Source organism: Melanotaenia boesemani, chromosome 8 (assembly GCF_017639745.1).
Source record: "Melanotaenia boesemani isolate fMelBoe1 chromosome 8, fMelBoe1.pri, whole genome shotgun sequence".
In the NCBI taxonomy this organism is placed as follows: Eukaryota; Metazoa; Chordata; class Actinopteri; order Atheriniformes; family Melanotaeniidae; genus Melanotaenia; species Melanotaenia boesemani.
Genome location: NC_055689.1, coordinates 37246525 through 37268475, shown reverse-complemented (window position 1 = coordinate 37268475; position 21951 = coordinate 37246525). Strand labels below are relative to the sequence as shown.

At 46.5% G+C, this 21951-nt stretch overlaps 2 protein-coding genes across 11 annotated transcripts in view; one reads left to right on the top strand and one right to left on the bottom strand.

Annotated features, from left to right (window-relative positions):
* The window catches only part of si:dkey-97a13.12 (jouberin), a 17546-nt gene extending 6708 nt beyond the window's left edge, over window positions 1–10838 (top strand). The window contains exons 5-7 of one of the 4 annotated variants that reach the window (XR_006011230.1): window positions 3137–3328; window positions 10557–10658; window positions 10828–10838. Coding sequence is in view for 2 of the 4 variants with exons in the window: in XM_041991881.1 (XP_041847815.1) it covers window positions 2199–2421 (223 nt within the window). In the remaining 2 variants the exon portion in view is untranslated. Of the gene's footprint in view, window positions 1–2198; window positions 3789–10556; window positions 10669–10827 lie in introns of those variants that run through there. The other 3 variants (XR_006011229.1, XM_041991882.1, XM_041991881.1) reach the window with 3 other exon arrangements.
* Window positions 5279–21951, bottom strand: LOC121644131 (myb-related protein B-like). Of its 7 annotated transcripts, none has more exons than XM_041991861.1 (17): window positions 21890–21951; window positions 20926–20985; window positions 20767–20848; window positions 20605–20676; window positions 20439–20534; window positions 20144–20364; window positions 19919–20069; window positions 19663–19839; window positions 19374–19487; window positions 15423–15533; window positions 15218–15351; window positions 15045–15138; window positions 14890–14958; window positions 6417–6662; window positions 6297–6344; window positions 6014–6153; window positions 5279–5886 (listed from the first exon to the last, which is right to left on the bottom strand). In XM_041991861.1, exons 2-16 carry the CDS (start codon window positions 20949–20951, stop codon window positions 6097–6099), a joined length of 1698 nt encoding a protein of 565 aa, XP_041847795.1. In that variant the 5' UTR covers window positions 20952–20985; window positions 21890–21951; the 3' UTR covers window positions 5279–5886; window positions 6014–6096. The 7 variants fall into 7 exon arrangements, with proteins under 7 accessions (XP_041847795.1, XP_041847796.1, XP_041847797.1 ...); XM_041991862.1 differs by having other exon boundaries at window positions 21583–21924; XM_041991863.1 differs by having other exon boundaries at window positions 6226–6344; window positions 21601–21924.

The following is a 21951-nucleotide window of genomic DNA, read 5'->3' as shown; positions in this document are numbered from 1 at the left end:
AGAATAATTCTGTGAAAAACCCGTCCGTCAGCGTTCCGGGTAGAGGATGGGAACAGCTCCTCTGTGGGAAACACGCTCCGTGCTCGGCTTTGTGCTTCCAGCTCGTAGAGCTGCGGCTGTCGCTCGCCTTAGTCCTCAAGGCCGTCTGATATTTTGGAACATCATGTCGTTCCCTAACGTTGTTGAAGTAGAACTCTAGCAGAAATAGCCGGCACATCCAGCAGTTATTCATCTCCATCGAAGGAAGCCTTAGCGTCATTATTGGATAGTCTCACCGTATCTCTCGTGCGCTCTCCTCCCACCGTGTTCCACCTGTAGTGGGCCAGCTCGTACCTGGATACCGAGCTCGTACAGCATCAACGAGCGATGAGTAGGTCTTCTCTCCTTCCTCTGTGAGTACTTTTAGCTGCGCTCGGTAGATGCATTTGGCTTTGATGTCTTTGTGCTTCAGTTGTTTGATAGCGTCTCGTACCTGGGCACGCCTTTTTTGCAGATTCGGGGAGTAATCGTGGTCGAAGAAGATAGGGCTTTCTTTATAAAGCACTTGTCTCTGGCTCCATGCTTGTTTCAGAATCATTTCTTTCACCGAGTAATCCACAAACCGGGGTGCAGATGTGGGGTTCTTTGGTTCAGCGGCTAGCGCTCTGTGGGCACGTTCTATTTGCATATTAGCTTCAGGCATCAGCTGCAGGGTTGTTTGGATTAGCTCCTTCACGAAAGCGGCTACATCCTTTCCCTCGCTGCCTTCTGGGACTCGATATATTCTGAGATTTTTTCATCGTGGCCTCGTATTTGGCCGTCAGGTCAGTCTCCCTGTGCAGCAGATATTTTATTGCCCTCTCGTGTCTCTGTGTCGTGTCTTCCATGCTGCTAATGCGGCCCTCTGCTTCGGCTGTCCTCTTTTCAACTTTAATCATGTCGCTTTTCAGTTCTTGCATCGTTGCGTCCAGTTTAGTTAGCGATAGCTTGGTTTGCGAATGTCCTTCTCTGTTCTCCTGCCTTAGCTTCTCCAGTTCACATAATATTCGGTTCTCTGCGCTACTTGAACTCGGGGGTTATTAACGTCGGTGTTGCTACTCATAGCCTGCGGCAGAGTTAGCTGTTTTAGATTTTCGTTCTTTTCCGTTGTGGCTTCTTGCTTGCTTGAATTTTTGCTTCTTAAAGATGTCGCCATGTTGAATTCTGCTGTTATGCCGACCAGTTCTGTTTTTTGTTAGGGTGTTTGAGGTTTTCAGACGGAGACCTATTTTATGCTGTTATCTCCAACATGGCGTCACCGGAAGTCTGCCTCAGACCATTTTAAATGAGCTTTGGTCCAGAGAAGATGGAAGAAGCTGGTTCTGGATCCTGTTCACATCTGGCTTCTTCTCTGTATGATGGAGCTTTAACCTGCGTTTGTGGGTTTCAGGATGAACTGTGTTCACAGACAGTGGTTTCTGGAAGTCTTGCTGAGTCCATGCAGTGGTTTCCAGTAGAGAATCATGTCTGCTTTTAATGCAGAAGATCACCAGCATCCAGCCTTGTCCCATGCACACAGAGATTCTTCCTGATTCTCTGGATCTTCTCATGATATTCTACACTGTAGATGGTGGATCTTCAAAGTCTGAAATTGTTCCAGTTTTAGATCCAGTTTGTCTCAGATTGGTGAAGCTCTGTCCATCTTTCCCTCTGAGAGACTCTGCCTCTCTGAAATGCTCCTTTTATACCAGTCATGTTACTGACCTGTTGCCATGACGTTCCTCAGCGCTCAAGCCAGTTCTGGATCCAGGAATGTTCATCCTGAATGTTGGAGTTCTCCAGGAGAGGGAAGTTCTGGTTGAAAGTAGACCTGATTGTTGAACAGCTCCAGAACCGACCCAGCAGAAAGGAACTGGGGGAACAGATCAGCTTCCAGGGTGGGAGAACGTTCCCTGATCCGAACTTCCAGCTGGTCCAGTTTCATGTTTAGTGTTTGGTTTTCAGTTCAGACACAAAGTGGTTCTGGTTCTGGTTCCCAAACAAACTGCTGTTTTTTCAGAACCTTCCATGAGTTCTGTTCACTAATTCCTTCACCTAGAAGACAATAAAGATTTTACTTTTATCAGAACCACATCCAGGACTAGAAACAGTCCAGAACCAAAACCAGATCCAAATCATAATCCAGAACTAGATCTTGTGTTAGACCTGATGTTCTGACCCGGTCTTCCATGTCGTTGCAGTGGTCGCAGAACCCCGAAACTGCTCAGAAAAAGCAGCATCCAGCATCAGCTTGAACCCAACGGGGCCCCAGAAAGACCCGATTCTGGGACCCCTTCAGGTCCCCGACAGTCCCCCAGCCTTCTCCATCGAGTCTTGGCTAAGTCTAGGAGGAAGAGCTGTCCTCAGCTCCGCCACCACCGCCTGGACACCAGCTCCGACAACTCTGCCTTTCAGCTGGACTAGACCAGGTTCTACAGATCTGCAACGAGTCCTGTTACGGAGACAAGTCCAGATTTTAGGTTTTTGTTGTTTTCTTGATTCTGTAGTAACCTGGAACCACAGAAACGTCACCAAAATGGTAAACCACAATGTGGAGGTCCTGTTAGTCCCTGATGAGAGTCCGGTCTGGGATGGCACAACAAGCTCTGACTGGAAGATTTCTGTTCCAGTTCCTCAGGTCCTGGTAAAATCAGGTCCAGTCCCCGAGGACTTGTCCAGTCCCACGTCCAGGACTATGTGTAAACTTCCAGACTTTTCCAGACTTGGTGAAAGCAGTGAGTCCTCTCCTGGTGCCACCTCATGAAGAACATGCAGGGCTTTCATCACTTTCTCTGGCTCCACATGGAGAAACATTGGCAGGGGTGTGTGGTCTTCATGGAGCAGGTCCAGAGGCTTCTAGAGGTCCAGAGGTTTACGCTGGGTCCATCCATGGAGGCTGAAGCAGCTGCTGAGTCTTCCTGGTGAAAAACGAGCCATTGATCAAACATGTGGCTCGATGACGTCCATCCCTAGTAAAACTAGACCTGCTCAGGGAAGCCACGTCTTCTTATAAAAGTGTCAAAAATTTTTCTTTCACACACTTTTCATGAGGCAGAATAAAAGATTCTCTGTGGAACAGCAACACGGCAGCATTTCCTCCAACTTCAGAAACATAAAACCTTCACGTTTTCCATTTCAGAACAAACCTGCAGCTGGACTCCTGCTGTTACTTTAGAGGATCTAAACGTCGAGGCTCTTCCAAGACCCAGGACCTGGATCCCGGGCATCAGGACTGCAGCTGAGTCTGATGCTGCTGGGGCCGGAGGTGGAGCTGATGGAGGTGGAGCTGTGGTCTTGGCTCGTAGCCGTTTCCTGGAACCACGTCCTAAAGGTTGGATCATCCAGCCAGCGAGCATTAACTTGCCCACCAGCTCATGAAGGACTAACTGCTAACGTGCACACCTGGAGATAGCCCCCTCCCGCACGCGCACACACACACACACACACACACACACACACACACACACACAGCTGATTCCCATCTCTTATACAGAAATTAGAAATTCATCAAGTCCTTTACAGATTTCAAAAGAAAATATAGATATTTGGTTTATTTGGTTTGTGGTACTTTTTAAGACGCTGGGATTCTGGATAACTTGTAATTTGTCATTTTAAAGATATTTAATTTAGAAAAATCGAATTTAATACATTTTCAGACTTTTTCAGGATCCGTGGATACTCTGATTAAAACACAGCTTTAACAGAAATAAAAGAAATTAAATTAAAACAGAAAGAAAAAAGATCAAATAAAACAGAAATAAAGTTCCAGTGTGGGGAATTAACTGTTCTGATAAAAGGCAGCAAATAGAAAAGTTTTTAACTTTGATGTAAAACTGCTGAGTCAGCAGACCTGCAGGTTTCTGGAAAATTGTTCCACATGTGAGGAACATAAAAGCTGAACGCTGCCTCTCCATGTTTAGTTCTGGCTCTGGGAACAGAAAGTAGACCTGACCCTGATGACCTGAGAGATCTGGTTGCTTCATAAGAACCAGAAGATCCTGAATGGATTCTGGTCCTAAACCATTCAAGTCTTTGTAAACTAGCAGCAGGAAGCCAGTGTAAAGATCTGAGGACTGGAGTTCTAGGATCTACTTTCCTGGTCTTAGTGAGGACTGGAGTTCTAGGATCTACTTTCCTGGTCTTAGTGAAGACTGGAGTTCTAGGATCTACTTTCCTGGTCTTAGTGAGGACTGGAGTTCTAGGATCTACTTTCCTGGTCTTAGTGAGGACTGGAGTTCTAGGACCTACGTTCCTGGTCTTAGTGAGGACTGGAGTTCTAGGATCTACGTTCCTGGTCTTAGTGAGGACTGGAGTTCTAGGATCTACTTTCCTGGTCTTAGTGAGGATTGGAGGTATAGAATCTACTTTCCTGGTCTTAGTGAGGACTGGAGTTCTAGGATCTACTTTCCTGGTCTTAGTGAGGACTGGAGTTCTAGGATCTACTTTCCTGGTCTTAGTGAGGACTGGAGGTCTAGAATCTACTTTCCTGGTCTTAGTGAGGACTGGAGTTCTAGGATCTACTTTCCTGGTCTTAGTGAGGACTGGAGTTCTAGGATCTACTTTCCTGGTCTTAGTGAGGACTGGAGTTCTAGGATCTACTTTCCTGGTCTTAGTGAGGACTGGAGGTCTAGAATCTACTTTCCTGGTCTTAGTGAGGACTGGAGTTCTAGGATCTACTTTCCTGGTCTTAGTGAGGACTGGAGTTCTAGGATCTACTTTCCTGGTCTTAGTGAGGACTGGAGTTCTAGGATCTACTTTCCTGGTCTTAGTGAGGACTGGAGTTCTAGGATCTACTTTCCTGGTCTTAGTGAGGACTGGAGTTCTAGGATCTACTTTCCTGGTCTTAGTGAGGACTGGAGCAGCAACTGGACTAACTGCAGATGTCTAATGGACTTTTTAGGGAGACCTGTGAGGACAGCATGACAGTAGTCCAGTCTACTAAAGATAAATGTGGACCAGTTTTTCTAAATCCTGCTGAGTCATCAGTCCTTTAATCCTCCAGATGTTTTTTTGATTTGTCCGTCGATAACACGCTGCATGACTACATGCTGCCATGTGATAGGCCAGTTAGATGGAGGCGTCGCAGCCAGCTGACCCGCTCCTACATCACGTGTGATGTCCTTCGGGAAGCGAAGCACTGGTCAGCTTCTCATCTGATGGACATCGAACACGACAAACATCCTCATTTAATCCAGATTCTTTATTTCCACAACATCAAAGACAGACATTTTCCTCCTGAGGGATAAAAACATGAGGTCATCTTAAAGTTCTCCTGCAACAGACTTTCACTTCCTGTTTGTTCCTGCAAACATTTCTGTCATGACAACATAAATCAAATATTGTATCAAAAATACAGAGCCAATAAAGTTCCATTCAAACAGCTAACACTCAGTGTTTCTGCTTCTGAGGTCAGACTCATTTAAAAGGTTAAAATCGATCAGAAATGATCCAAAGTGCAAGCTGGGGTTAAAGTTCGTCAAACATGTGTGAGGTACGTTCACGACATCAGCAGCAGCCGTTCAAGAAAGAAATCAAGAAACACGTTCAAGCGTTTAAAATCAATAAAAGAGTCAAAGTTTCATTAAAAAGGCCGTTTCTGTGTGAAGAGGTCTGCTAAAGAAATCAATAAAACATCAGAGGATCTGATGACACTGCAGAAACCAACTAGTCTCAACAAAATGCTGAGTCATGATTGTCAGGACGACTCAGCAGACCGAAGACGGAGGAGTTCTCGTCGTCCAATCACAGGGAGGTTCATCTGGAAGACATCATCAGTCAGCTTAGACAGCTCTTCGTACGCCAGGAACACGCCACATCTGGTCCGTCTACAACCAGGATCTCCATCTCTGGTCCCTGTGAGCATCTGTCCTGCAGGTTCCAGATGTTTCCCTACGGTAACACACCTCACATGAAAAGCTCTGCTTCAGCCATCAGGGTCCCTGTGCTGTAGCAGGGAAACGTCTAAAACCTGCAGGACACCGAAGGTGGAGATCCCTGGTCTACAGTAAGAACTCACCAGGTCGATGATAGTGGATCCGCTGAACTTCACCAAACTGAGACCAGCTCAGTTTTCATGACATCATCACTGCCGTAGTCCAATCAAATTCCTTTATCCCTCACGTTTGTTGATGGGTTCATGTTTGGACCGCTGCAGCTCTGTCAGACATCATGTTTGGTATCAGCACTGAGACTTAACAGGTCAACCAGCACTGATGTGCTCACACTCACCGGCTCCTGGATCAGGACCCGAATCATGATCAGGGCTCCAAGAAGCGATGGGCCTGTTCTGTCAGACTCACCTGGTCATCTGTCCTTCCAAACATTTCCACCTGCAGCTTTCCGCTCAGCTGGAAACACACACATAGAATCAGGTCTTAGTCTGAGTCCTGGTCTCAGAGTATGCAGGTTCTGGACTGTACCTCAAAGGGGTTCCCCCTGTAGCCAGGACACTCAGTTGAGTCCAGGTGGCTGAAGGTCTGCGGGCACCACCACACATCCACCTGTCGATCTAATAGGTAGCAGCCAAAATCTTCAGAGTGCAGAACAGAGTCAGACTCTGCAGGGACCTCTGAGATGGAGCCAGACTGCCCCTGAACCTGCTGCTGGACTGAACTGAAACTCTTTTGGACTTGCAGGATGGAGTTCAGCAGACTCTCCCCCTGGACCTGCAAGTCAGGGTGTGAGTCATTAAGAGGCTGGTGCAGATCTTAAGCTGCTGGAAAACCCTTTAATTCACATCAGGTGTGTTGCAGCAGAGAAACATCTAAAACCCGTAGCACACTAGCTCAAGAGGTCTGGAATTGGTAAACCCTGCCTCAGAGGTTCCAGTGTTAGCAAGGTTAGTGGGGTTAGCAGGATTAACAAGAGTTAGCAAAATTGGCACTGCTAGCAGGGTTAGCGACATTAACAGAGTTAGAATTAGCTGCGTTAAGGAGGTTAGCCATGTTAGCAGGGTTAGAATTGGCTGTTAGCAGGGTTAGCCATGTTAGCAGGGTTAGAATTAGATGTGTTTGGAGTGTTAGGAATGTTAGCAGGGTTAGAATTAGCTGTGTTTGGAGTGTTAGGAATGTTAGCAGGGTTAGAATTAGCTGTGTTTGGAGTGTTAGGAATGTTAGCAGGGTTAGAATTGGCTGTGTTAGGGGGGTTAGAGATGTTAGCAGGGTTAGAATTAGGTGTGTTAGCAGGATTAGCCACGTCAGCAGGGCTATCCATGTTAGCAGGGTTAGCTATGTTAGCAGGGTTAGAATTGGCTGTGTTAGCATGGTTAGCCATGTTAGCAGGGTTAGAATTAGGTGTGTTAGCAGGGTTAGCCATGTTAGCAGGGTTAGAATTAGGTGTGTTAGCAGGGTTAGCTATGTTAGCAGGGTTAGAATTAGTTGTGTTAGCAGGGTTAGTTATGTTAGCAGGGTTAGAATTAGGTGTGTTAGCAGGGTTAGCCATGTTAGCAGGGTTAGAATTAGGTGTGTTAGCAGGGTTAGCTATGTTAGCAGGGTTAGAATTAGGTGTGTTAGCAGGGTTAGCTATGTTAGCAGGGTTAGAATTAGTTGTGTTAGCAGGGTTAGTTATGTTAGCAGGGTTAGTTATGTTAGCAGGGTTAGAATTGGCTGTGTTAGCAGGGTTAGCCATGTTAGCAGGGTTAGAATTAGGTGTGTTAGCAGGGTTAGCTATGTTAGCAGGGTTAGCCATGTTAGCAAGGTTAGAATTATGTGTGTTAGCAGGGTTAGCTATGTTAGCAGGGTTAGAATTAGCTGTGTTTGGAGTGTTAGGAATGTTAGCAGGGTTAGCCCTGTTAGCAGGGTTAGTTATGTTAGCAGGGTTAGAATTAGGTGTGATAGCAGGATTAGCCATGTTACCAGGGTTAGAATTAGCTGTGTTAGCAGGGTTAGCCATGTTAGCAGGGTGTGATCAGGCTCATTTATGCTCCCTTTATGTGTGTAAATTGGTACATCTGTTTCAAACGTCGCTGCCCTCATACTTCCATACACCCTTCGTGTTGGTGTGGTTCACATTGTGCGTTATGTGGGTGTGAGTGTGATTGTGTGCAAACATAGACACTTTAAATGCAGGTGAAACGTTTCTGTTGTCATTGTCTCTGCAGGAAATCTGCTGCTGACTTTGAATCATTTTAAAGTCATTTGTGGTTTTATTGTGATTCTTGCTGTTTGTTGCTGCTTTTACTGCTTCTGAAAATGTGTTAGGCTTTTAATGTTTTATGTAAAGCACTTTGAAAGATCCTGCACATGAAATGTGCTGTAGAAATAATCTGCCTTGTCTTGTCTTGCCTGTAAATAACCAAGCTTTCTCTACCTTTTGGCCACGTAAGCACAACTCTTATGGTATATACTGTGGGGTAAACACACACTAAGATTAATTTTTATTTAGAAGCGACCCCCCCACCCCCTAAAGGTAGAGGGCCCGCACCATACCTAAGAATGACATCCAGGCAGGCCTAGACCCCCGGCACATACGGACCACACCACCTCGGAGGGAGGGGGTCCATCCCGAGGCACCAGAGCCCAGAACCCCCACCCAGCCTGCCCCAGAATAGCCCGGCCACCTGGCCCAGGGCCAACACCCGCTGACCCAGGAATCACCAGTGGCCTCACCTCCGGCTAGAGGCGACCCCAACCGCTGGCCCCCCACAGTTCCCGACAGGGCCGGACCTAGAGCCACCCCCAACGCAGAGCAGTCTCTGAAATGGCACGGTCAACCATCATATACTGTTCTCCAAACTCTCAGAGCTTGGCATCTCAGGATCTGTCCTCTCGTGGTTTACGTCCTACCTCACAGGGAGATCCTTCAAAGTATCTTGGCGAGGGGGCGTGTCCAGATCACATGGGCTGACAGCAGGGGTGCCTCAGGGCTCGGTGCTTGGCCCTCTTCTCTTTTCTCTATACACGTCCTCACTCGGTGCAGTCATTAGCTCTCATGGTTTCTCCTACCACTGCTATGCAGATGACACTCAGCTTTTCCTTTCTTTCCCACCTGACGACACAACGTCTCAATGTGAATATCAGCATGTTGCTGATATCTCCGCATGGATGAAGGATTGCCACCTTCAGCTAAACCTGTCCAAGACCGAGCTTATTGTCTTTCCAGCCAATCCTTCCTTACCGCCACAGATAAGCGTGTAGCTTGACTCCATCACGCTTGTGCCTACGTCTTCTACCAGGAATCTTGGTGTCATGGTAGACAACCAGCTGACCTTTAAGGACCATGTTGCCTTGGTTGCTCAATCTTGCCGATTTGCTCTCTACAACATCAGGAGGATCAGACCCTACCTGACTGAATACACGGCCCAGCTCCTGGTCCAGGCTCTGGTCATTTCACACATTGACTGCTGCAACTCCTTACTGGCTGGCCTGCCTGCATGCTCAGTTAAACCTCTGCAGATGATCCAGAACGCAGCAGCACGTCTGGTCTTCAGCCAGCCCAAAAGAGCTCATGTCACTCCGCTGCTAATCGCTCTCCACTGGCTTCCAGTTGCAGCGCATCAGATTCAAAGCTCTGCTTCTGGCTTACAAAACAATAACCCAAACGGCTCCGGTCTACCTCCACTCCTTAATCCAGAGCTACACTCCCTCTCCACAGTTACGCTCTGCCAGTGAAAGACGCCTAGTGCTCCCACCACAACGTGGCGCCACATCAGTAGCTAGACTCTTCTCCTCTGTTGTTCCCTGGTGGTGGAACGATCTACCAAACCCGTCCGATCTGCAGAGTCCTTATCCACTTTTAAATGCAAGCTAAAGACTCAGTTGTTTAAGGAGAATTTCCACACTTAGCTTAACTCTTCTACTCAGAATGAGTTAGAAAGATTTGTCCAGCTCTTTGGCTCAACCAAGTACTGAAGAAGCTGCTGCACTTATGCCCAAGATAATATTATGTGATGAAATCGTGATCTTGTATTTAAACAAAATGACTTAAAAAAAAAAAAAAGATATGCACTGCACTAGCACTACATGACAGCACCTGGTCCAACTGGACTCAAAGCAGTCTGACTATCACTTAATTATGACGTCCATCTTGTTTGAATTCATGCTTGTGTTATTCTTACTCTCAAATGTAAGTCGCTTTGGATAAAAGACTCTGCTAAATGACTGTAGAATAGAATAGAATAGAATAGAATAGAAGAGCAGCCCGGTCCCGCACCACGGGAAACCACCAAGAACCCGCAACCACCAGTCACTCCAGGCCATTTTTCAACCCCCAAAGCGACGAAGTCACAGCGCTCCACCTACACTAAGTGATGGAGCTAAGCACAGGGGACCAGAGGGAATGAGATTCAGCTAAACGGTTCTTTACAGGTGTGCAGGACCACAAGGCATGGAAATAGTTGTCAGGTGTGTTTTCATTGCAGTGTGTGCAGATGTTTGATTGTGACAGACCCATCCTGAACATCCTTTGTCCTGTATAATGAGTTCTATGCAGAATTTTGAATTGTATCAGTTGCATATTTGAATTCTTAGTCATTTTAAAGATGTTTAAACATATTTGTGACCATTCATCTTGATTATCTTCTCTTTATCTTTATTAAAGTTACTTATTTTTGTTTTTAACAGGAGTTAAATTTCCTGGAAACTGAGGAAACACTGATGCGAGAACTTCACCTTCCCTCGGTGTCCAGCTCTTCTCCTCCCCCTTTTCTCGGTATAACAGAGCAGGTAGAAATGTGCGCATCATGGAATCAGCTGTCAGTTAAAGCTGTTATGTACCACAGTGACATGTTGTGGTTACCAAACGTATTTACAGACACCTTCAGTCTTGGTAGTAATGTCCTGTACTTTTGTTTGTGTGATGTTTATATTAACTAGTTTTTGTGCTGTGAAACAGGTAAACGGGACTCTGATGCAGAGCTGCTGGAATACCTGGAGAAGACAGAGGAGAAGCTGCAGGAGGACGGGGAGAAAGTTTACCTCTCATTGGCTGCAAAGCCTGAAAAACATCAGGACAACAGCAGTTCAGTGGTTGGAGGGGTGGAGGGCATGCTGTCCATAATGGAGACTACAAGAAAGTGATTTATTTTTTTCTAATAAAACTTTTTATTTTAAGAAGTGTTTTTTTCCCTCTACACATTAATGATGAATAATAGTATGCTCACAACAGATACATATTTTAATTAATGTGCCTAGCTTTGTAAAAATATACAGCGCATATAAAAAAATAAATTGTCCCCACGCCCTCCGTGGGCGGTCTCTCATCCATCCAAGCTCGGGTCCTCTACCAGAGGCCTGGGAGCTTGAGGGTTCTGCGCAGTATCTTGGCTGTAACTAGGACTGCACTCTTCTGGACCGAGACGTCTGAGGTTTGTCCTGGGATCTGCTGTAGCCACTCTTCCAGTTTGGGGGTTACTGCCCCGAGTGCTCCGATGACCACGGGCACCACTGTTGCCTTCACTTTCCAGGCCTTCTCAAGTTCTTCTTTCAGGCCTTGGTCTTTCTCCAGTTTCTCATGTTCCTTTTTCCTGATGTTGCAATCGCTTGGTATTGTGATGTCAACCACAACAGCTTTCCTCTGCTGTTTGTTCATCACCACAATGTCCGGCTGGTTTGCCATTAACATTTTGTCGGTCTGGATCTGGAAGTCCCACAGGATCTTAGCTCGGTTATTCTCTACCACCTTCGGAGGTGTTTCCCACCTTGACCTCGGGGCTTCCAGCCTGTACTCCGCACGGATGTTCCTGTACACTATACCAGCCACTTGGTTATGATGCTCCTTGTAAGCTTTCCCTGCCAGCATCTTACACCCTGCAGTTATGTGCTGGGTTGTCTCAGGAGCCTCTTTGCACAGTCTACACCTGGGGTCTTGTCTTCTATGGTAGATCTGGGCCTCTATTGCTCTGGTGCTCAAGGGCTGCTCCTGTGTAGCTATGATCAGTGCCTCTGTGCTGTCTTCCAGTCCAGCCCTTTCTCGCCATTGGTAGGATTTCTCTATCAGCCACTTCAGTTATCTGTTGGTGGTACATCCCATGGAGGGGCTTTTCCTCCCATGATGGTTCCTCCATCACCACATGATCTGTTTTCCACTGCCTGAGACGTTCACCGAGCACTTTGTCCGTTGAGGCCATCTTCCTGATGTATTCAAGGATGTTGGATGTTTCATCCTGGATAGTGGTTCTGTGGTCCTCTGCCTCCTTCCTTGTGCTTAGTGTACAGTCTCAGGGTGCTGGATTTGGGGTGGAACCCTCCATGCATGGTCAGGAGCTTTCGTGTTTTCACATCTGTGGTCTGAATCTCTTCCTTTGGCCAGCTTATTATTCCCACAGGGTATCTGATGACCGGCAGGGCATAGCTGTTAATTGCCCTGACCTTGTTCTAGCCATTGAGCTGACTCCTTAGGACTTGCCTTACTCGTTGGAGGTATTTGGCTGTGGCTGCTTTTCTTGTGGCCTGTTCGAGGTTGCCATTTGCTTGTGGGATTCCAAGGTACTTGTAGCTGTCCTCAATGTCTGCTATTCTGCCGTCTGGGAGTGAGACCCCTTCTGTATGGACTACCTTCCCTCTCTTTGTCACCATCCGCCCACACTTCTCAAGTCCGAATGACATTCCGATGTTATTGCTGTAGATCCTGGTTGTGTGGATCAGTGAGTCAATGTCTCGCTCGCTCTTGGCGTACAGCTTGATGTCATCCATGTAGAGGAGGTGACTGATGGTGGACCCATTCCTGAGACGGTATCCATAGCTAGTCTTGGTGATTATTTGGCTGAGGGGGTTCAGACCTATGCAGAACAGTACAGGGGACAGGGCATCTCCTTGGTATATGCCACATTTGATGGACACTTGTGCAGTTGACTTGCAGTTGGCCTCAAGGGTGGTCTTCCACTGCTGTGTTGAGTTTGCAATGAAGGCTCTTAGAGTCCTGTTGATGTTATACATCTCCAAGTATTCCACGATCCATGTGTGTGGCATTGAGTCATAGGCTTTCTTGTAATCAATCCAGGCAGTGCACAGATTGGTATTCCTGGTTCTGCAGTCCCGAGCGACTGTTCTATCTACCAGCAGCTGGTGTTTTGCTCCTCTGGTATTTTTACCAATGCCCTTCTGTGCTGTGCTCATGTATTGATCCATGTACCCACTTATCTTAGCCGCTATGATGCCTGACATGAGCTTCCATGTGGTGGGGAGACAGGTTAGTGGCCGACAGTTGGATGGAACTGTTCCCTTCAGTGGATCCTTCTGGATCAGGATTGTCCGGCCTTCAGTTAGCCATTCAGGGTGGGTCCCATCCTTTAGCAGCTGGGTCATTTGTGCTGCCAGGCGCTCATGGAGTGCAGTTAGCTTCTTCAGCCAGTAGGTGTGAACCATGTCAGGCCCTGGTGCTGTCCAGTTTTTCATATCTGAGACTCTTTGTTGAACGTCTGCCACTGTGATGGTTACTGGTTCTTGTTCAGGGAGGTTGCTGTGGTCTGCTCTTAGATCCATCAGCCACAGTGCACCGCTGTTGTGTGATGCCTCCCTCTCCCATATGCTTTTCCAGTATTGTTCAGTCTCCAGCCTTGGTGGGTCTGCCCTGTTATTACCCTGCCACTAAGAGTACACTTTAGCTGGTTGAGTTGAGAACAGTCGGTTTAATCGCCTTGCTTCAATTTCTCTCGTGTACCTCTTTAGGCAGGTGGCCAAGGCTTGGAGTCGTTGTTTGGCAGTTTCTAGTGCTTCAGGTATGGGCATCTGGCTGTACCTCCTGGGTACCTGTTTTTTCATTGCACCTTTCTGGAGCTCTGGTAGTTGGCTCACTTCTCTCCGAGCTGCCTTGATTTTAGCCTCCAACCTGATGGTCATTGTAGGAATCGCTCTCAAGGCTGCATTCACATTTTCCAGGAGACTGTTAACCCCCCCCCACCGACCTGGCGTCCTGGCTCCCCCTTGCCGTAGCATTTGTGTTGTACCTCGTTAATCTCAAGCTTTGATAGCAGTTGCCGTCTGTGGATGTTGAGCTACTAGTTGTTTAGCAGTGAGTGTTGATTGTGGGTTTCGAAGATTCCATATTTCCCACATTCTCTGCATGTAGGCCAGTAACCCTGACTAGGGTTACTGGAGTAGTAACATTCCAACAGAGCCTTGTTCGTGCTTCTCGTCCATTTCCATCTTGTTCCAGTAGCCCACTTCTCACCAGGGTGCTCTGGTTCCCCAGCACCTGACACAGACCTTGCTTGACTGGACGACATCTGAGCCGGTATGTCTCGTGTTCCCTTATCTCATCATATGAGGTAGGCAGTAGGCCGGGATGTGAACCTGGGTCTCCTGCGTGAAAGTCTGATGACTTACTATATAAATAAAGACTATTTTCAATGGATATTTGGACTATTCTCGATGAATATTTGGACCATTCTCGATATACATTGAGAATGGTCCATATATTTAATATTTGTTTTTGGAATGCAAAGCACTTTGCGCTACTTTTGTAAGAAAAGTGCTCTATAAAGTTTGATTTAATGGTTGTTAGGCAACACATCTACCAGAGGGCAGTGCAGAGTGCAGAGTTCACCTCGCGTTTTACACAGTAGTGACAGTGGATGAGCGCAGTGATGGTGGTGGTCTCTGCCTCTTCTTCTGTTTTCCTTTCTGGTCACACATCAGCTGTACTGTTCATCACTGCCCCCACGGTGTCCGGTGGTACTGCTCTGTTTGCTGTGTCGTGGGACACATACTCTGTGTCTGTACCGTAGAGCATAAATGAGCTTGTAGCAGGGTTAGCGAGGCAATCGGTGATCTCTGGGCAGTGCAACCACAGCTGCCATCAAAACACAAAACTTGACACCAACGTGAGAAACTATGGTTTTCCAATAGGGATGAATATTATTATTACTGTAACTGTGATCAAACTATCAGGATGATCTATTGAAGGCTTCCTGACTCTGCATATGCCCAGTGTATTCAGTGAGTTAGTGTGCCTGACCTCAGAGCTGCTGCTGGACTGCTGACTGTCATCATGATCGACGCTCCTGTCCACCCACATCCCGGTAATCTGACGATAGATCCATGCAGAGGACAATGAACATCCAACACAAAGTGATGGATGAGCAGAGTAACTGGAGAATTCCTGATTCTCACCTGGTACTGCTGGTCACTGATCTTCAGCGGTGTTGGGGTCTGAGGATTTGCCTCGAGCAGCGCTCTGACCTTCTCTTGGATCTCTGGCGGGGTCCTGAACACAGCAGCATATGGTCAGTTCTGATTCGTTCTAAGGTCATGTCATCACACAGAACCAATAAGAGGTGTTAGACCTGCAGCTCAGGCTGCAGTGCACACAGCCGTCATCCTGCCGGCTCATGGCGGGGTGTTTTATGGAGCAAAGAGGCGTGGAGGTGAGAGCTGGACGCTGGAACTTCAGATCCTCGAGGCCACATGGGTTGAGGAACTGATACAAACACAGAGAGTGGATCAGCTGAGCAACACATGGACACCTCTGAAATCTGCTGTGGTCTTCACCTCAGAGGAAGAGAGCGTCAGTTCTCCCATCATGCTGCTTCTGCTCCAAGACGGGTCCAGGACAGACACTACTTCATCACTGTTCATCAGTTCCTCCTTCACACCAGAAACCTTCAGACAGAAGCATCACAGCTGATTGATGGCTGACTTTGATCACTGTTGCATGATTCTCACAATAATCATTTCATGTTATGCACAGAAAACGCAGACTGCATCAAATGTATGTCAGAAACCACAAGTCAACAGTAGGGGGCAGCAGTGTAACACAGTCTGCAAACTGAATAGAAAAGAAGCGTAAACCGAGAAGCTAATAAAGTTACCTTCATCATCTTAGCAATAAAACCAACAAAAGTGATTTATTAAGTTGTCTTTCTATGATGATTGTAGCCTCTCTATGATGGTTGTAGCCTCTGATTGATGGTTGTAGCCTCTGATTGATGGTTGTAGCCTCTGTATGATGGTTGTAGTGTCTGTAGGATGGTTGTGGTGTCTGCATGATGGTTGTAGCTTCTGTATGATGATTGTAGCCTCTCTATGATGGTTGTAGCCTCTGATTGATGGTTGTAGCCTCTGTATGATGGTTGTAGCCTCTGTATGATGGTTGTAGTGTCTGTAGGATGGTTGTGGTGTCTGCATGATGGTTGTAGCTTCTGTATGATGATTGTAGCATCTGTATGATGGTTGTAGTGTCTGTATGATAGTTGTGGTGTCTGCATGATGGTTGTAGCTTCTGTATGATGGTTGTAGCTTCTGTATAATAGTAATGGTGTCTGGATGATGGTTGTAGTGCCTGTATGATGATTGTGGCATCTGTATGATGGTTGTAGTCTCTGTATGAAGGTTGTAGCGTCTTTATAAAGGTTGTAGCTTCTGTATGATGGTTGTAGTCTCTGTATGATGGTTGTGGTGTCTGTATGATGGTTGTAGCTTCTGTATGATGGTTGTAGCTTCTGTATAATAGTAATGGTGTCTGTATGATGGTTGTAGTGCCTGTATGATGATTGTAGCATCTGTATGATGGCTGTAGCTTCTGTATGATGGTTGCAGTGTCTTTATGAAGGTTGTAGCTTCTGTATGATGGTTGTAGTCTCTGTATAATGATTGTAGCTTTTATATGATCATGTTCTGCCTCTGTATGACGGTTTTCTGCCTCTGTATGATGGTTGTAGCATCTGTATGATGGTTGTAGTCTCTGTATGACGGTTGTAGCCTCTGTATGATAGTTGCAGTGTCTGTATGATGGTTGTAACATCTGTATGAAGGTTGTAGCATCCGTATGATGGCTGTAGCCTCTGTATGACAGTTGTAGTGTCTGTATGATGATTTTCTGCCTCTGTATGACAGTTATGGTGTTTGTTGTAGCCTCTGATTGATGGTTGTAGCCTCTGTATGATGGTTGTAGTGTCTGTATGATGGTTGTGGTGTCTGCATGATGGTTGTAGCTTCTGTATGACAGCTGTAGTGTCTGTATGATAGTTATGGTGTTGTTATGATGGTTGTAGCCACTGTATTATGGTTGTAACATCTATATGAGGGTTGTAGCCTCTGCATGATGGTTGTACCATCTGTATGATGGTTGTAGCCTCTGTATGATGGTTGTAGCATCTGTATGATGGTTGTAGCCTCTGTATGACAGCTGTAGCGTCTGTATGATAGTTGTAGCTTCTGCATGATGGTTGTACCATCTGTATGATGGTTGTAGCCTCTGTATGATGGTTGTAGCATCTGTATGATGGTTGTAGCCTCTGTATGACAGCTGTAGCGTCTGTATGATAGTTATGGTGTTTTTATGATGGTTGTAGCCACTGTATTATGGTTGTAACATCTGTATGATGGTTGTAGTGTCTGTATGATGGTTGTGGTGTCTGCATGATGGTTGTAGCTTCTGTATGACAGTTATAGTGTCTGTATGATAGTTATGGTGTTTTTATGATGGTTGTAGCCACTGTATAATGGCTGTAACATCTGTATGATGGTTGTAGCCTCTGGATGATGGTTGTAGCATCTGTATGATGGTTGTGGTGTCTGTATGATGGTTGTAGCACCTGTATGATGGTTGTAACCACTGTATAATGGTTGTAACATCTGTATGATGGTTGTAGCCTCTGCATGATGGCTGTAACATCTGTATGATAGTTGTAGCGCCTGTATGATGGTTGTAACCACTGTATAATGGTTGTAACATCTGTATGATGGTTGTAACCACTGTATAATGGTTGTAACATCTGTATGATGGTTGTAGCCTCTGCATGGTGGTTGTAGCTTCGGTATGATGGTTTTAGCGCCTGTATTATGGTTGTAGCCACTTTATGATGGTTATGGTGTCTGTATGATGGTTGTAGCCTCTGTATGAAGGTTGTAGCTTCTGTATGATGGTTGCAGTGTCTTTATGAAGGTTGTAGCTTCTGTATGATGGTTGTAGTCTCTGTATAATGATTGTAGCGTGTATCGTGTTCTGCCTCTGTATGACAGTTTTCTGCCTCTGTATGATGGTTATGGTGTCTGTATGATGGTTGTAGCCTCTGTATGATGGTTGCTGCGTCTGTATGATGGTTGTAGCCACTGTATTATGGTTGTAACATCTGTATGATGGTTGTAGCCTCTGCATGATGGTTGTAGCATCTGTATGATGGTTGTGGTGTCTGTATGATGGTTGTAGCGCCTGTATGATGGTTATGGTGTTTGTATGATGGTAGTAGCTACTGTATAACAGTTGTAGCTTTTGTATGTTTTATCGCCTGTATTATGGTTGTAGCCTCGGTATGATAGTTGCGATGTCTGTATGATGTTGTAGCGTCTGTAGGATGGTTGTGGTGTCTGTATGATGGTTGTAGCTTCTGTATGATGGTTGCAGTGTCTGTATGATGGTTGTAGCGTCTGTATGATGGTTGTAGCTTCTGTATGATGGTTGTAGCTTCTGTATGATGGTTGTAGCCTCTGTATGACAGTTGTAGCTTCTGTATGATGGTTTTAGCGCCTGTAGTATGGTTGTAGCCTCTGTATGATAGTTGTGGTGTCTGCATGATGGTTGTAGCTTCTGTATGATGGTTGTAGCTTCTGTATAATAGTAATGGTGTCTGGATGATGGTTGTAGTGTCTGTATGATGGTTGTAGCCTCTGTATGAAGGTTGTAGCTTCTGTATGATGGTTGCAGTGTCTTTATGAAGGTTGTAGCTTCTGCATGATGGTTGTAGTCTCTGTATAATGATTGTAGTGTGTATCGTGTTCTGCCTCTGTATGACAGTTTTCTGCCTCTGTATGGTGGTTATGGTGTCTGTATGATGGTTGTAGCTTCTGTATGATGGTTGCTGTGTCTGTATGATAGCTGTGGCCTCTGTATGATGGTTGCTGTGTCTGTATGATGGTTGCAGCCTCTGTATGATGGTTGTAGCCTCTGTATGATGGTTGTAGCTTCTGTATGATGGTTGCAGTCTCTGTATGATGGTTGTAGCGTCTGTAGGATGGTTGTAGCTTCTGTATGATGGTTGTAGCTTCTGCATGATGGTTTTAGCGCCTGTATTATGGTTGTAGCCTCTGTATGATAGTTGCGGTGTCTGTATGATGGTTGTAGCGTCTGTATGATGGTTATGGTGTCGGTATGATGGTTGTAGCTTCTGTATGATGGTTGCAGCTTCTGTATGATGGTAGTAGCCTCTGTATGACAGTTGTAGCTTCTGTATGATGGTTTTAGCGCCTGTATTGTGGTTGTAGCCTCTGTATGATGGTTATAGTGTCTGTATGATGGTTGTAGCTTCTGTATGATGGTTGTAACTTCTGTATGATGGTAGTAGCCTCTGTATGACAGTTGTAGCTTCTGTATGATGGTTTTAGCGCCTGTATTATGGTTGTAGCCTCTGTATGATGGTTATGGTGTCTGTATGATGGTTGTAGCATCTGTATTAACAGGTATGCAGGTGTGTTTCTGAAAGGGTGTGAAGTCACCTGACTTACGTCACTGCTTCTCAGCCTGCTGACAGACAGGTCAGTGTCATTGGCGGGCATCACTCGGTGGTGTTTAGGATGTGAGGTCACTTCTTCTGAGTTGCAGGTCCACATCTCATGGTTCTGTGATGATTTCAGACAAGAGCAGAATGGGGATTGTTAACAGGAAACACAGCAGACATGAAGCAGGATGGATCCGCCTATCAGACAGAACTTAGGGTTTCACTTTATAACACAGAGCTTCTTTACAGAATGAAAACCTTAGTCATTCTTAAACAGAAGAAATAAAACCTCTTACCAGCTCCATCAACTCCACTGTTGCTGCCAGCTTGCACATGCTCAGAGAGGAGCTGTAGCCTGAGGAGGTAGAGACACAGGTGGAGCAAAGATGGGCGGAGATACCCTGGTTTCTGCATGCGCTCTTATCGCAGGAGGTGCAGGAGGACTCGTTCTTGGTGGTGGACAGACTGTGGGCCTGCAGGAGGACAGATCAGGGTTATATCTCAACAAACTGCTGATACGCGGAGCTGGGTGGATTGTGGCTAGTGCGGGACCTTGGCAGTGCTGGGGGGGCTGCAGGTTGGGGATTTAGGTGTGCAAGAGGAGCTGGTGGAGGTGTGGATTTGCAGGAAGTGCAGGTATCCCTCCTTATTCACCTTCCTCTTCAGGGTAGAATTCCAGTGGTTTTTAATAGAGTTATCCGTCCTAAAAACACACACAGCAGCATGACACACCTGTGAACAAGTGACCTGCAATGTATGGTGGTCTGGAGCGCATACCTGCCGGGCAGGAGCTTGGAGATGTACGCCCAGCGGTTTCCCACCAGTCTGTGGGCCTGGTATAAGATCCGATCCTCCTCTGGAGTCCATTTGCTCTTCATTACCGTCGGGTTCAGGTGGTTGTGCCAGCGCTCGCGGCACTGCTTCCCGTTGCGGGTGCGCAGGTGTTTGGCGATGAGCGACCAGCGCTTCACACCGAACTTCTGGACCAGCTCCATGACCTATGCAGGACGTGACATCACGTCAGTGTCAGAGTCGAGCAGCAGGTCTGAGCTGCTCTCAGGTAAGTTGTTACCTGGCGGTCCTCTTCCTGGGTCCAGGGACCTTTGACCAGTTCTGGGTTATTGTTCTGCTGCCAGCGGCGCTGACACTGCAGCTGTGACCTCTGACCCTGGCAGAGAACAGGTCCAGGTTAGGTTCCGGACCAGCACTAGGCTGACAGGTGGACTAAAAGAACTCACTCTGAACTGGAGAGCAACCCAAGACCAGCTGTTGGATCCGTACTTCTTCACCAGGTGCTGCAGCTTCTCATCCTGAGGAGGAAAAACAGATCATCATCATCATCAGCAGCAGCGAAGGACTGGAGCCAAGCCAACAGGCTAACAGCGAACTCTGAGCAGTACCTCCTCTTTGGTCCAACCGGGCTTCTGTAGAGGGACTTTGGAGAATCGGCCCAAGTTGCCCGAGCGACTCTTTAAGGTGAGACTGAAAACAAAACAAGGACATAATCAGCTGACTGTGTGACAGGTGTATTACAGGTGTGTTACAAGCGTGAGTCTCACCTGGCCCCGCGGCTCCTGCTGTTCATCTCTCCTGCAGACAATCACTGACACACTGAACAGCTGATGGAATAAAAAGGAAAACAAATGACTGAAACCATTGATCACACCAATCAGAACCTGTGTTTACAACCTGTGAACCAATCAGAGCCTGTGGGACTTCTAATGTCCACCATTGTTCTAATCAAATTACAACCATTCATACATAAAACTGTCATCTCTGATGTCATTCTGGACAGCAACAGGTGTTGAAATGGAAATATTCCTGATGATGGTCTCAGTGAGCTGGAATAATGCGTCTGTTACGTATTTATTCTAATCAGCTCCTGTAAATCTGGATTCTTTGTCCAACAACAGCAGCGTCCCGACTTTCTGGAAATCCTTCTGGAAAACAGGCTTCATAACAGAAACCAGGTTCATCATCATCATCATCACACTGAAGTTCTGATCTTAGAGCTAAAACTGATCATTTTGTCCTGCTACTGAAATGTACTGATGGGCTGATCCACAGAACACCTGATCACCCGCAACTTTGTGAGGGCTTTAGTTTGAGTCTAATTTAACCAGGAAGTAGAGTGATCACCTGTTCAGGTAGCAGCAGGTATTCTCACTGTTCACTAACAGAAAAACAGCTTTCTAGTGAAGATGAACATTTCTCACCTGTAGTTTGTTTCCTACCTGAGAAACACCTGTATGAGCAGCAGGAAGTGCTTTGTTAAAAGTGTTTTTCAGTCACTTGGGAGGTAAAACCAGCTGCTGAACGTCTTCCGCCGCTCTCAGAACAACCGTTAAGCTAGCACGTTAGCTCCGGTTAGCCGGACAGAGCGGAGCCGTTAACCCGCTCAAACAGACACAAAACGCGGTCAGAGCAACTGATCAGCCGGAACCCGAAAGAAGCTCTGACCCGCTCCAACTCTGGCCTGGACCAACACCTGTTACAGCCGTTAACGAAGTCTGATGAACTTACCGGTGGAAGCGGACGGACGGTCAGCTCGAGCCCCCAATCACACAAACTCTCCTCTGATTGGA